The sequence below is a fragment of the Sugiyamaella lignohabitans genome, chromosome B, assembly GCF_001640025.1.
Source record: "Sugiyamaella lignohabitans strain CBS 10342 chromosome B, complete sequence".
Taxonomy (NCBI): domain Eukaryota; kingdom Fungi; phylum Ascomycota; class Dipodascomycetes; order Dipodascales; family Trichomonascaceae; genus Sugiyamaella; species Sugiyamaella lignohabitans.
Window position 1 is genome coordinate 4,098,118 of NC_031674.1, and position 14,271 is coordinate 4,112,388.

Consider the following 14,271-nt stretch of genomic DNA (forward strand, 5'->3'; position numbering starts at 1 on the left):
AGTTGCTGTCCAGCTGATTACTCGACCGAACAACATGCAACTAGCAGATGAACTGAATTGACGACCAAGTGCCATATGATTTAAGCTCACTGTTCGATCTATTTAACGTCAATGTTGTTACGCTAATACCGATGATACCAAGTCTACATACCGAGAGCAACTGGGAGCTGAAGCTTAAACTGGTTAAAGTTTGGAGTCGCGCCGCACACCGTCCAAACAAGACTATAAACAAACTAAACAAACCAAAGCTAACAAAGAGCAGTAAACATCCAACTCACTACGACTTGAAACTGGAAGTGACTTTCGTATTTTGACGATAAACACTATTTATTTCATTGATTGACACTCTTCGACAAGGTCCGTCATGTCTCTCGTTGTAAGTTTTTAAAATGGTGGTGGTGGTGGTGGTGGTGGAATTTTTAGTCGGCTGGACTCATAAACTATGTCCGGCAAGTCGGCTATCATGTATTGGAGCACACTGAGGACCTGTGAGTGTTAAGGACGTGAGGTCGAGTAGTCGTAGCCAGAAGTATACAAGAAGAGAGTACTAACCCCCCTGTCACAGTCGAATCGAAAGTCGAGTGTAAGTCGTAACGACACACTGTCTAGTACTACTACCAGTACGACCAGCGGCACAGAGTCTACACCAAGAAAGCCCACTCCCCAAGAATTAGTATCGTCAGCCACTGCTGCTGCACAATATAGAAGAAACTTGAAATATGGCATTTACCATCAGCCTGGAGCCCCAATTGTAGGCGTTCCGACCAAGTCATCAGACACAGCAGCTATTTTAGCAGCCAAATCTGACCTTTCACTCAAGTTGTGGCAACCTGACGGGTCGCCTGCTGCGGGCACTGCGGCTATTTTAGCCAATTCTTCCAATACATCTCCTGAAATCTGGAGACCGGACTTATCCAGTGAGGCTGCTGCTGCCGCTTTAGTTGCTAAGGATAAAGATGACTATGATGGAACCCCTGAAGAAAAGGCTCGTGCTGTAAGACGTCAGAATGCGCTTAGTGCCAGTGCGTCTAGGGCTGCTTTATCTGTTCACGATACACCAGGGCACCAATTTGCTGCCCAGGCTCTACCTGATGCTTATGAATGGGGAGAGAGAAGAACCCGAACTGGATCCACTTCGACTGCTTTTGAAGCGGCAGGTGCGTCAGTAACCCAAGCTAGCATCACCAGTAGCTTAAGTGCCAAGGCTGCTGGTGCTGCATTGTCTCATCCCGAACTGTCTGCCTCCACGCTGAATAATATCGGTAACATTGAGGAAATTGCTCGTAATCAGGCCAAGGAGAGACTGTCCAAGCTATATCTTCCAACTCATGGAGGAGCATCTATTGATATGGCCAACACTGGCAGTGGATTTGCTCTTCAACATGGTGGAGAGTTTTCTGACCCGTTATTAAAACTCACTCCTCATCATTTGGATTCCACTCAAGGAGAAAGTTTACTTGCACATGCGAGAGAGAGAGCTGCGGCCAGATTAAGTGCTGTCGATAAGTTCAATGCTGAAAGAAATTTGTTTGGAAACGCGAATTATAATGCTGCTGCGTTGGCCGTGGCTACTGCCAATTCTAAAAAGAGAATGGAGAACCACGGTAAAATCGATCTTGGTGGTGGAAAGTTTATTAGTCAAAGCGATGTTGAACAAATTGCACAGAGAAATGTTCGACCTGTTTTGGCAGAAATCACTGAGAAAGTAGATGCACAAAGAAAAGCAGATGAAGAGAAGTATGCCGCAGAGTTGGCCCAGAAGGAGCAGCGTGAACATGAAAGGCAGTTAGAGCGTGAGAAAAAGGCTGAAGTCAAGAGAATCAAGGACGAGGAAAATGCTAAGAAGAAGGCCGAGCGTGCGAAAGTCAAGGCTGCTGAGAACGAGCGCAAGGCTGAGCTGGCTAAACAAAAAGCCAAGGAAGATGCTGTTCGTAGGGAAGAGCAAGCGAAAGTCAGGGCCGCACGTGAATCTGAAAATGCTAGAATCAGAGCTGAGCGTGATGCTGAAAATGCAAAGATAAAGGCTGCTGAAAAAGAACGTAAAGCTGCTGAAAAGGCAAAGAACAAAGCCAGAAAGGCTGAGTTGAAGGAGGCCCTTGCTCAATCGAAGCATGCTGAACTCCTTGCCCGTGCTGAAGTTCAAAAGACAAGGGCCTTAGTCGATAAGGCAGCTGCTGAACTTGAAGCTGCCAAGTTGGCTGAATCCAAGGCAGCTGAGGGAGAAGCTGCTGAGGCTGCTAAGAGAGTTACAGCTGAGAAGCAGTCGGCTTTGCAAGAAGCTGAACAAGAGCTCACTGCCGCTACCGCAAAGAAGGAGAAAACTGCTGCCACTACAGCTGCTGAACTAGAAGCTGAAGCTGCTTTAGAATCTAAGGAAGCTGCTGAAGAAGCAGCCGAAGGTACAGATGATCAAGTCGCTGGTGAAACTCGTGGTATTGGTGAGTCCAGCAAGGCTGCTGATGACGTTAATGAAGGTGATGCCGTAGAGACTGCCGGACTAGCAACTGCCGGTCTTGGAGCTGCTGGTGTAGCCGCTGCTGAAGTTGGATCTGAGTCTGAAGCGGAAGCCAAGGACGCTGAAGTGCCTTCCGAGGAATTACAACCCATTACTGAAGAAGCAGATGCTGGAGAGGCTGAAACTGAACCTGCTGTGCCTGTGACTGAGGACCACCTTGAAACAGAGCCAACTGAGGCTGTTGAATCCAAAGAGGTTAACGAGGATGGTGACGACGCTGTCCAAGGTTCCGAACCCACAGAGACAGAAACTGAGACAGAGTTAGCTGAGACTAAGCCTGCTGAGAGTGATGTCAACGAGGTTAGTCCTACAGATGATACGCCAGTTCAGATTTCAGAAGAGATTGCTGAAGACACCACTTTACCAGAGCCTACTGAAGAAAGCTCCAGAGTAGTTGTAGCTGATCAGGAAAATGTCCAAGAAACTAAGGAGGAGGACGGAGAAGAAGAAGAAGAAACAGAGGCCAAGACTGCTGTGGGTTCTTCTGAAGTGGCTCCTAATGAAGTAGAACAACCTGAGACTGCTAAAGAAATTGAGGCACCTGTGGCTGCTAAAGAAATCTCTTCTAACCCAGCTGTTGAAACTGGGTCTGGAGCTGGAGTTGGTGGAGCAGTCGCCCCATCCCCTACTTCACCTACCAAGAGAAAACTTGGCTCTTGGGTTAAGACGAAGTTGAGAAGACTGTCTAATGCTGGCTCAAGTAAGAGCTTAAGTAGCACAGGTGGTGAGAGTACAAAACCCGAGCCTGAGGGTCCTCAACATTCACTAAAGGAAAAGCTTGAATCCAAGAAGGCTGAAAAGGCTTCCACTCCTCCAACTCCAAAGCCTGCTGTTCAGCCTCTGCAGACTACCTCTGATACTACAACTGAGACAATGGCTTCCAGCGCTGCAAAAGCTGCCTTGGCCACTCCGTCAGCAACTGTTCAAAGCGAGGAGGCCGCTCAGCAAGTAGTTGGACCATCTTGGTCGGCCGCCAGTGGCACGACTACACCTACTGCTGCTACTCCAAAGGCTCCTCAAAGTAGTGCCATTGATCGTAAGGCCGAGATCGAGAAGGAGTTTTCCGAGTTTGACAGTACCTCACCACATGTAATTGCAAGTGAGGAATCGACCAATGCTGCTGCTGCTGCTGCAGATGGTACTGAGGCCACCAAGTCAACGGAAGCTCCCATTGCTGAGACCGAGGTTGAAAATGGTGAGGCGGCTGTAGCTGACGAAACTTCTGAACCAGTCGAGGCCTCAGAAGAATCTAATACCAATGCTACTGATGTAGCGGACGGTGCTGAAGGTGAGGCAGCCAAGACTGCTCCCACGAGCAATGTTGGAATTGTTCAAGAGGTGGTCGAGAACATTCTTAACCTTAATAACAACGAACCAGCTAAACAGGATGCTGCTCGTGAGAATGAAGGTATTTTTAAGGAGGAAGTTTCCTAAGTAACCCCAGAGATGCTATCATATTCTATATTCTTATTGTTTTTTCAGTGTTATTCCCTTGTATTTTATAAATTCGTATTTATTCTTTATTGCGAAACCTACGAGGTTCTTTTTTGTTCTTGCAGAGAACACCACTAGTGGCAAACAATACTAGACTGTGTTACATTGTTACATACCTATAAACATACATAAATACTATACCTCAGGCTCGGAGCCATGGTGAGCCCGATGACCAAGGACAATATCCCCGACTTCGGCACGCTCAGCCATTTCCGCTGCATTGAATGGTGGCTCGGTCTGAACAACGGGCACACCGGGAATCCAGCTTAGGGCCCTTGTCAGCTGGTTACTAACCTTCTTTTCTAACAGCTTGCCCTTTGGAGTGGTGGCAGCTGGTATTAAGTCAAATACCAGGATTAATAAATAAAATCCGTAGAAGTAGGATATTATCCACTCTACAATTGCAGCACTATTACGTTTACCATGGTCAGCTAAAGCTGCAAACGCAATAACCAGTCCAAGGGCAATGACAAACCACACGAGCTTGAGTACATATGAAAACCTGAGCCGGCTCACATCAGGATACGCTCGATCTAACAGAGCAAACTCGGCAATCATGAATAAAGCTGATATGCCAACGCCAACTATAAACACACAGAGCATAGCGACATGGACATCAGGGAAAACCTTAGTGTTGAATATAGCAACAAATAGGATCCCCAGTTGGCCAATAATACCGAAAAAAATGGAGAATGCAGCAAGCACTTTCTCCCGACGTCTTTCGTTAGGAAGTAGTCGGCCAGCATGTCGAAGATATCTCTCTGAAACCAATGATAGTACGTACAAAATGCCTTGAGCCCCAGAACATGAGATGAAAATTGGTTGAAGGTTAGTAGCAGAAACATCAGAAATGTAAAGTACGTGGATATTTCTATGAGTGATCCAATCATAAATAGGATGTCCCTGAGCAGCCCAGCAAGTCAGGAGAGCTATCAACATTCCCCACCATATAATACACGCCCCTAATGGCAATAACCAGTGATGTAATATGCCCCACATTAGGAACGAAATACAAAGTTTGTGAAGTTGAAGTCAATGAAACTGTACAATATCGAAAGGATCTCAAAACAAATGAAGGGAATGCCAAACAAATGGATAATTGAAAATAGAAAATCTATATTATGGAAAAAGCGAAGTAATTAGGCGCCCTTCCCAGAGATTAACAAAGAAATTTCAGTTGGTCAGGTAGGAAACGGGATTAAGTCAAATGTAGGCAGTTTGTTGGCTTATTTTCCTTTTTAACTTAAAGACTGTGAGTATTTGGCAATGCTTTCTTGGGCGCGCCTTAGTCGCCTTAATATCTAGGGATTGGCTTTGATCCACTACTAACGAACACAAGCCGCGAAGTCCGTTGGAGATCTCCTCAGCAATGTAAACAAACCTCACTGTGATAGTTTAAATACACGCCCTAACCCGATAAATGTATGCAATGCGCTCTCGATGGTCAGATTAAGTAGTGTTTTTTACGAAAGAGATAAATCGATCAAAGATCCAAAAGAATTCTTTACTCGGAGACTGTGACACAAGTGGTGTATTTATTGATCTCTTGAATGAATTGGAAATGACAATCAGTAGCATCATCGACCTGCTTTTGTAATTTTACCATAAACACGCGCGCCCTGCATTGACAATTCATGCTATGCTGGAAGTCTTAGATAGTTCTACCGATCGCTTGATAGCTGATCGGTGAGATGCAAAACTTAGCTGAATGTTCATTGAAGCAAGAGATCCATTACTTGTAGTATGTGGATAGATACCAGACACCTGTCTTCGTACCATAAAGTATCATAGTAGCGTACTACTATGCAGTCCAAATTGACTCTGGTTCCTTTGCATCTACGGTTCACGAAGGCCATCATGCAGGGACCTGCAGATCTCTGAGATGGTTGGAACACCCCCACTACAAAAGAGTACCCTCAGAGGGTAGGGTATGGATGGCCACATGTTCTTGAATACCTCTTAAACTCGGTGTTGTGTTGAAATTCCATTGATATTTATGACTTGATTCTCGACGATGATGGCTTTCGAGGAAGCTTGACATTCCACTTGAAGGGTTAGGTCTTATGACAGAGGTAAACCTGTAGTGCAATGCATACATGAGCGAGATGCCGCCCGTTTATCTTTTACTCATCTCAGGTTCGAAGAGATTATCTCTGGCCGATATTTGTAAACCATTCATTTTCTTTTGACGTACCTTTACTATTGAGGTGAGTCATATCATTATACTTCTAGTAGATGCAAGCGTCAGGCGGTTATCATTTTGGAAAAGAGACCTAGTTCAACATTAACTTGCCACCCCACATCTCGCGCTCGTATAGCTCGAGGTCAATAGAGCTGAGATCTCAACATGTCAAACGAAAGAAAGCGCACATTCGAGCATTCACAGGATATAGACGAACCAATTAAGAGAGTGTCTGTAGCTAGTGAGAATGGTGGAAGTCCATTGCATTCGGATAAAAATGGACACACAATCAATAGTGAGAGACGGTTAAATGGCAAAGAGCGGATCCGAGTGGCCAGAGCTTGCGACCGGTGCAAACGTAAAAAGACCAAATGCGACGGACAAAAACCATGCGTGGCCTGTAAAAAGGGTGACTTAGATTGCATTTATACTGCTGGCTCTGCAGGACCCGTGAACAATCGAACACCTCCCAGTCCTGCTAACCTCCCGCAACCGAGCTATTATGCGAGATCAGTATCACGGTTAGATGGATATGATATGAACAGCTTACCAAATACCGGTCTCAGAAGATTTTTGTCTGGATTATCGTCTGCTCCGACCTCGGGTTTTGGTATATCTGGTTCTTCGACTGAAGATCTGCCTGTCATGATGAGAATTCTTCAACGTTTAGACGCTCTTGAAAGTTCCCATGACAATAGGGGCTCTAAAGATCGGTTTGAAAGCGCTACAGGTTCAGATCAGGTCCGCGCTGTTATTGATTCAGAGTCTAGTTCTCGCTCTGTGAGGGCCCCAAATGAAGAAACCAACATTCATCCTAGTACAGAAGGTAGGAATAAGAATAACTCCCATATGCCGCTCGACATGAGGACCGTGACAGTGGTAAATCCTACAGATCTAGCCTATGAATTATCTCATTATATGGAAGAACAACGTGTCAAAGAATTAAACGGCACTTACAATTTTAATATTCACAAAATGCGCTATACGAAGAGATATGTATCTATACTACCCAGCATTCTAGGTACCACATTATATCGGAATTTGTCCCCAGAAAACCAAAAAAATGTCGTGGTTCCTCGTGTTCAAGGTTATGGATGGAACATGAGTGGCCGCCACTATCTGCCAATGCGTACCATTGAAATACCACCACCTGACTTAATAAGCGAAAGCCTGTCTCGCTCACTTTTACAATACTTCTTTGACAAAGTAAATCCTCTGTATTCTACACTTCACAGGCCAATGTTCTTGCAACAATTCGAAAGTTATTTGAAGACAGAGGACAAACGAGACTGTCTATTATTTATGGGCATGTTTTTTGTTGTCTGCGCAGTTGCAATGAGATTTTCTGAAATCGAAGAGCACAAGGAGTATAGGGAAGGGCTTGAAGAAGAACTGTTTCAGCATGGACACTCTATTATTCAGACATTTACATTTCAATGGGAGTCTGTTGAGCTTGTTCAGGGATGGCTTCTTATCACTTGCTATCTTCGGATATGTCATCGCCAATCGTCCACCTGGATGGCTTTAGGGAACGCTGTGAGATTGTGTCAAGGAATGGGTGTAATGAAAAAATTTTGGTCTCCGTCGATACCTGCTTATGAACTTCTCAAGCTAACGCGTGTATTTTGGTGCTGTTATACGTGGGACCGATTTCTTGGAATGGATTTCGGTCGAGCTTTCACAATAAGGGATGAAGAAATTCAAATTGACCGCCCCACACAATACAAGGATGATGGATGGTTTTCTGAAACTTCCTATGTAGTTTTACAACTGGCATTTGCTGTAAGCCCGGTAGTACAAGACTTTTTCAGAGGGGGCCTTTCAGTTAATGGAGCCAATGCCATCTATGATGCAATTCTCGATTGGAATGAGAATATTGCGAAGCCCATGGGATATGGATCAGATAATGACTACATATCCCAACCCGTAGGTATGGCTGGAACGCGCCCTGATCCTGCTATAATCTGCCAAGTCAGATTACAATACCATGACTGCATTCTATACCTCTATACCAGGGGAGTATACTCGCTATTGGAGACTTCGCTCGGAGATGGTATACCTAATGAATGGCCTATAGTTGCAAGGTCCTGTAAAGGGATAATTCATGCTTCTGAAGAGTTGGATAAGGTGGGAAAGCTTGCTACTGCCTGGTGGCTTCGACTTTCCAGTTTATATTCTTCAGTACTTTTGTTGTTGGTGTGTGTCAATGCTGGATTTGAAACCAAGGAAATTTTGGATTATATCGCCCGGGGATTAGCTTTGTTTGAGAAGATTTCGAGTGATGGGAGGTTTAGAATGACCAACGAATGTTTGTGGTCATTACGTATGCTCAATACGATGATATACCTACGGTTTGGTGAAGCTCAAGCCGCCATGCGGAATATTGGAATCAATCCAGGCTATTCCGATGTCAATGACCGACATTTTGCATCTATGGGTGTTTTCAGTAAAGATGGAAACATTGTGGCTCCTCATCAAACATCTTCAAGTTCTAATAACTCTACTCCATTAAATCCTGTGTCGCCAACTGATCGATTCCACCAAAGCAATATACAGCCGCAGCCTTCGGCCAGCCAGGTTCCACAGCAGAGTCCAAATATTGAAATACCGCGGCCAATCCCTAATAACTACCCCCCTGGCTCGGTACTCCCAGACTTCAATCAGCCTTCAGTATCCGAAACAGAGACATCCGACCAGTTGCTGTTCTCGTCGAGTTTAGATTGGTTCAGCAGTTGGAAATGGGATACCGAGTCGTCAGTGGCTACCTTTTTAGATAATATTTAATAATTTATGACATGGGATATGAACGGGAATAGTGATCTTCACCCTCCCCCCGATTACTGCTTTCAACGTCGATATAACTTTGCCCCATACTTCATAAATTTCATTGAGTTTCTAAAATATATTTATCGCGTATATCTTGTTAAATATTAGGATCATCAACTAGTCATCAGTTGATTACACAAAGCCAGCCAAGACCGCAGTAAAACAAGCCCACTGGGAAGGTGGCAAGGAATACTCGCTCAGAAAGAACTCCCGAGTGCTTAAGGCCGTTCGTAGCGGCATATATAGCCCAGGCAATAAGGAAAACATCCACAATCAAGCGAATCAGGCGTGACCCCACAAATGATCCCAAAACTGCTGCAATCACCAGGGGAAACAGTGAATACCCAGAAACGCACAAGGCGTGAAAAAATGAAATAGTGCCACCAAGAAGTTTAATATTCAAGGTAACAATGACCTGTCCCAGCCATATTAATGCAAACATTCCAGAAAATACCAATGATGATTGATTATTAGGAGCCATCATACTCATAGACGTTGATATCAAAAGACAGAATACCAATGGGCCCCAGAGGTCCCATTCTTGATGAGTTGTGTTGCGCTCCTCTGCATACCACCACACAATCTGTCTGAGTCTGGTACCAACTGCCTTTACATCTCTCAGTAGTGTAGCAGTAATTGGTTCGTCTAAAGTATCACCGCCCATAAACCGTCGCTGTTCCAACCTTTCACCCCCAGCATTGGCAGATTGAGGAGGTTCAGGAATTCGGGGATGTTGTGATGATGTCTGTTGTGTCGTTGGCTCATCATCGTCGTTTACAATGAAATCGTCTTCAACTGGGATATCATCGTCATCAAACAACAATTCTGTACCGGCAGTGTTCTGATTTTGAGCCTCCAAATCCTGGTTGGGATTCCACACATTCGAATATGACATTTGTAACCTCGCCCGTGGGGTTTTGTCTACAAGTGACAGGTGTATGCGTTATCGTGTATAATGATCATCATGTGATATGTAATTGCGGCTGCTCAAGTCCCTGCATGTCCGTAGTCGGAAGGGCAGTGCAGTCTGTTTGCAACTCTCAAGCCACAGAATGAAACTAAATCAAAGAACGAGTCTTTTATGATATAGTTTTATGATATACAAGTAATATAGTATAGTATAGTATAGTATAATGTGGGATTCTTTGAGAGCGATTGGAGTTAAACCAAAGAATACTAAACCGAAAAGTCTGAGTCCAACCAGTGCTACACTCACTAGAGGGACAGCAAAGGTAAAACAGAGACTGAGACCGAGTCTCAGACACTATAGATTCTTCATAATTCATAAATTAAAGCGTCATCAATAAATCATTACAATATTAATTAGTCTCCTCGCCGAATGTGTCGATGCTGACGCTCCTACTCCGATAACGAGGAGTTTCTTCAGAGGAGACACGGTCACTGGCAGGTATATGGGCGCTAGGAGCCCTACGACGTGTAAGAACATCAGAAGATAGAAACCGTCGGTTAGGACCAACTGTCAACGTGAGCTCGCCATCGTCATCGTCATCGTCTTCCTCTTCATCTTCATCATCCTCATAGTCATCCACATCCTCAACGTCGCCGATAAAATCGACAGGCGGATAGATACTAGACAAAGCAGCCGGGGTAGATTTTGCATCCAATTTCAACTCATCACTCTCAAAGCAATCTTTTAACAGCATGGTATCTTCGCGTCCTTCTAACAATGCATTAAGATTGAGGTTGCTTCGACTGGAAGACATGGTTGGTTTTGTTGTCTGAGGAGCAACAGGAGGAATGAATTTATCAACCGAGCTCGCCGCACCACCGCCAACAGTAGAGCCTGTTGTGGAAACAGAAAATGCAGATGCATAAGAAGCACGTCGTTCATCGGGATTCTTCTCTAAGACAGGGCTATTGGCAGCCGAAAAGAAAGACCGTTGAGGTGGAGTGGTACCGCTAGAGTCTGAAATACCTCTGGCACGGCTAGGTTTGAGAGAAGACCTGTGAGCACCAACTGGAGTTGGCTCGCGTGACGAAACTGAGGATCCAGACGGCTTCCTCCTGAGACCGGCAGCAAATTCCAATGCATTGGATCCGAGCCGAGCTAGCCCCCTTCTAATCTTCCCAGTTATTCCACGAACAGCTTCCTGCATTTCTTCTCCTGTGACCTCAATGCGTTGGTTTTCAAAATCACACTGATGAAGAAATTTTTCCTGTGCCGCTGGTTCCATTCCCTCACAGATCCAAGGATGCAGTTTGATTTGAGGAATGTCAAGTCGCTTCGAGGGGTCTTTCTCAAGAATCTGCCGAAGAAGATCTTTGGCCAGCTCCATATCACTGTCCAATTTTGCTGGGGACAAAGCGCCATGATGGCTTTTAGATCCATCAACTTCTTCATCTGGGAATACTAATGGACTCTCAAGTATTACTCCAAACAGTTCGTATTCACTATCGGCAATAAACGGCACTCTCCCAAATAGCAGACAGTATAGAGTAACACCAAATGCCCATATATCGATCATATGCGTGATTGGTGGACTTGTCTCGCTTTTCTCAGCACAAAGCTCAGGAGCAAAAAAGGCAGGCGTGCCAGCAGTTTTGGCTAGCTCCAGTTCATCCTGCGAGTAATCGGAAATATATGAGACGCCAAAATCTGAAATCTTTACAACTCCATCCCGAGAGAGTAACAAATTTGCTGGCTTGATGTCGCGATGAATGATACCTTGAAAATGCAAATATTCTAAGCCTAAAAGTACATCCCTCGCAATAGATTTAACTAAATGGCGAGGCATGACTGGGGGGTCACCTGGTTCGTATTGCCATTCGATCTCTCCCTTTTCAAGATACTCTAGAACCAAATAGATCTTTTTGGACGAGTTATCATCAAGTACTTCAAGGAGTTGAACAATATTTGGATGATAGCATTTTTTGAGAATGGCGATCTCACGACGGATTTTGTCCTCTTGCGTCGAACCCGGACGGGCAGCTTTACCAAGACGAGGACGTCCATTTCTATCGACAATTTTGATGGCAACGTATTCACCGGTCTCGATTTTCTTCCCCAGTTTGACCTTTCCATGCTGACCACGACCAAGCTCGCGGATTATCTCATAGGTGTTGAGCTTTTTTCGACCCGATACTGGATCATAATCAATCGAGATATGATGAGTCTCCTTTACTGGCACCGAAGTAGCACCTGCTAATACGCTTGACGAGCTTGTCGAAGATGAGGTACTAAATGCAACAAGAGAAGTTGACGAGTCTGTATGAAATTGATTATTAGTAAGATGGTGTTGAGATTGAATTAAACCAGTCGGCTGACCCGTTCCGTGAATAGGTGAACCAGGACAGGATGGCGATGCAGATGAGTTATTAGATGATGATGTGGATTGGGGATGATGATGTCGTAATAGTGTTTGTTTCAGCATAGTGGACGACGATGACAGCTCGTGATCATCACGTAAAGACGGTGAGATGTCTAAGTGTGTCGAGCCTGAGCTATCGACAGAATCAGGCCCATTGTCATCACCTTTATGCTTGTTTGACCGTAAATTGTTACCAGATATCACATTTCGCAATGAAGCAGCTGGTGAATACAAGTTGTGAAAGCGATGATGGCGTGAATCATTAGCGTCAACATTAGAACTACTGTCGGTGGCCCCGCTAGTAACACAGTTGTTCGTACTGGCGTTCATACTGCTATCCCCAACACCGCTACTAACTGTAGGGCTAGCGGCAGCTGAATAAACCGGCAAGGCCATCACTGGATTATACACTTGGTCTACCACGTCTCTCTCCGGCAGATCACTAATGTCAACCGGTTGGCCGGATTCGTTACTGGACCACTCCACACACGGTTGTGAGGTGGCCGAGCTGGCAATACTATCAGTAGCCAAACCGTCGATGGCCGAGATAATATTGCTACCAGGAGGGGTCAGTCGTTCCAGCTGCTGATCTAAAAGTGCTGATCTGAGCTCTGCACCCTGGTCTGTTTCTTGTCGTAATTGTGATGGCTTCCTGTTCAAGTTTTCAACCCCAGCTGGTAGCGAAGACTCAATTGCATTCTGCCACAAATCACGACCTTGATCTTCAATCTGACTGGTATATCGACTGCTACCGCTAACACTGTTATTTCTCGAAACAGAATTATAACCACTAATGTATGAATGTTGTGGTTGTGGTTGCGGTTGCTGATGCTGATGCTGATGCTGGCTATAACGTTGTTTACCGTTAACTGATATATTACTGTTGTCAGGATGCGGCGGATGTATTGCTGAAAACGATGATGAACTCCCACTTGGCGTTCCACTATGGGCAGGGGTTCGTGTATTGGCCCTGCTGTTTCTCTTGGTCGCCGAATTCATATATCGGGACCGTCCGGGTAATGATAGGGGGATATGCGTATGAGCCTGATCCAATGGTGACGTAGTAGATGAAGGGGACGATAACGAAGAATCTGATGAAGAGGCCGGCGATTCCTCACCATTGCCTAGTCCAAGCTGAATAGGACTGAGTGCCAGATACCTCTGTTGATTCTGTTTCAATGATAAATACGAGCGTTGATGTAATAATCGACTATCATTTCTAGAAACCGATGATGCGAATGTTGTATTAATAGATGTTGTTGAAGGTGATGGTGAGATCAGTGAGCTTAACTTTGGTGACAGTGAGTTGTTTGTTGTCGCTAAATAAGGGGCAAAGTTCGTATTTAACTTGGGTAATGATATGTTGCTACTGCTGGTTCCACCGGCAGCAGAATCTCGCGGTGTCAGTGTAACAGACCTGCTATTACTTCTGCTGATATCGCTGTCATTTGGAGTGGTGGTAATGCTACTCTCAGTATCACCAGTATCTGTGGCAATGCTACCTGTTGACGAAAGAGTAGTAGTAGTAGTAGTACTAGTGGGTGCAGAATTATCTGTGAAGCCTCTACTACTTCCGCCACTGTCGCCGGTCGCTGCTCTTTGGTATTCCGTCATCTGTAACTGTCGCGATTGTCGTTACCTTGGCATGCTAATATTCAAAGCCACTTTTTATTAAGGTCCATCACAATTTCTGGTCCTGCCAGTCAATTCGAGAATTTTGAGGAAAGTATTCTCCAGTTTTTATCTTATTTGTTTTTTCTGATATAACATGAAAGAGCGCTTGAACTCTAAAATCATTCTGATACAAACCCGCTTCTGTGCTGAAGGTACCAGGGCAAGGGTTATATATAGTGGTGTGATATAGCCCGTGACGGAAAGCTATACAAAATTACCAGACCTCACAATTCGGCCCACAGCTATATCCA

At 44.9% G+C, this 14,271-nt stretch overlaps 5 protein-coding genes across 5 annotated transcripts; 2 read left to right on the top strand and 3 right to left on the bottom strand.

Moving 5' to 3' along the window:
* Window positions 1–442: 442 nt before the first annotated feature.
* Window positions 443–3,949, top strand: EIS1 (Eis1p; the record flags this gene model as incomplete). Its single annotated transcript, XM_018880403.1, has 2 exons — window positions 443–465; window positions 589–3,949. 2 exons carry the CDS (start codon window positions 443–445, stop codon window positions 3,947–3,949), a joined length of 3,384 nt encoding a protein of 1,127 aa, XP_018738226.1.
* A 195-nt stretch (window positions 3,950–4,144) lies between these two features.
* SFK1 (Sfk1p) lies at window positions 4,145–5,008 on the bottom strand (the record flags this gene model as incomplete). Its single annotated transcript, XM_018880404.1, has 1 exon — window positions 4,145–5,008. One exon carries the CDS (start codon window positions 5,006–5,008, stop codon window positions 4,145–4,147), a length of 864 nt encoding a protein of 287 aa, XP_018738227.1.
* A 1,348-nt stretch (window positions 5,009–6,356) lies between these two features.
* Window positions 6,357–8,975, top strand: STB4 (Stb4p; the record flags this gene model as incomplete). Its single annotated transcript, XM_018880405.1, has 1 exon — window positions 6,357–8,975. The coding sequence occupies one exon, from the start codon at window positions 6,357–6,359 to the stop codon at window positions 8,973–8,975; it is 2,619 nt and encodes an 872-aa protein (XP_018738228.1).
* Window positions 8,976–9,141: 166 nt separating this feature from the next.
* On the bottom strand, window positions 9,142–9,912 carry YIP4 (Yip4p; the record flags this gene model as incomplete). The annotated part of the gene is made up of 1 exon (XM_018880406.1): window positions 9,142–9,912. One exon carries the CDS (start codon window positions 9,910–9,912, stop codon window positions 9,142–9,144), a length of 771 nt encoding a protein of 256 aa, XP_018738229.1.
* Window positions 9,913–10,336: 424 nt separating this feature from the next.
* On the bottom strand, window positions 10,337–13,960 carry SAK1 (serine/threonine protein kinase SAK1; the record flags this gene model as incomplete). Its single annotated transcript, XM_018880407.1, has 1 exon — window positions 10,337–13,960. One exon carries the CDS (start codon window positions 13,958–13,960, stop codon window positions 10,337–10,339), a length of 3,624 nt encoding a protein of 1,207 aa, XP_018738230.1.
* Between the last annotated feature and the right edge of the window lie 311 nt (window positions 13,961–14,271).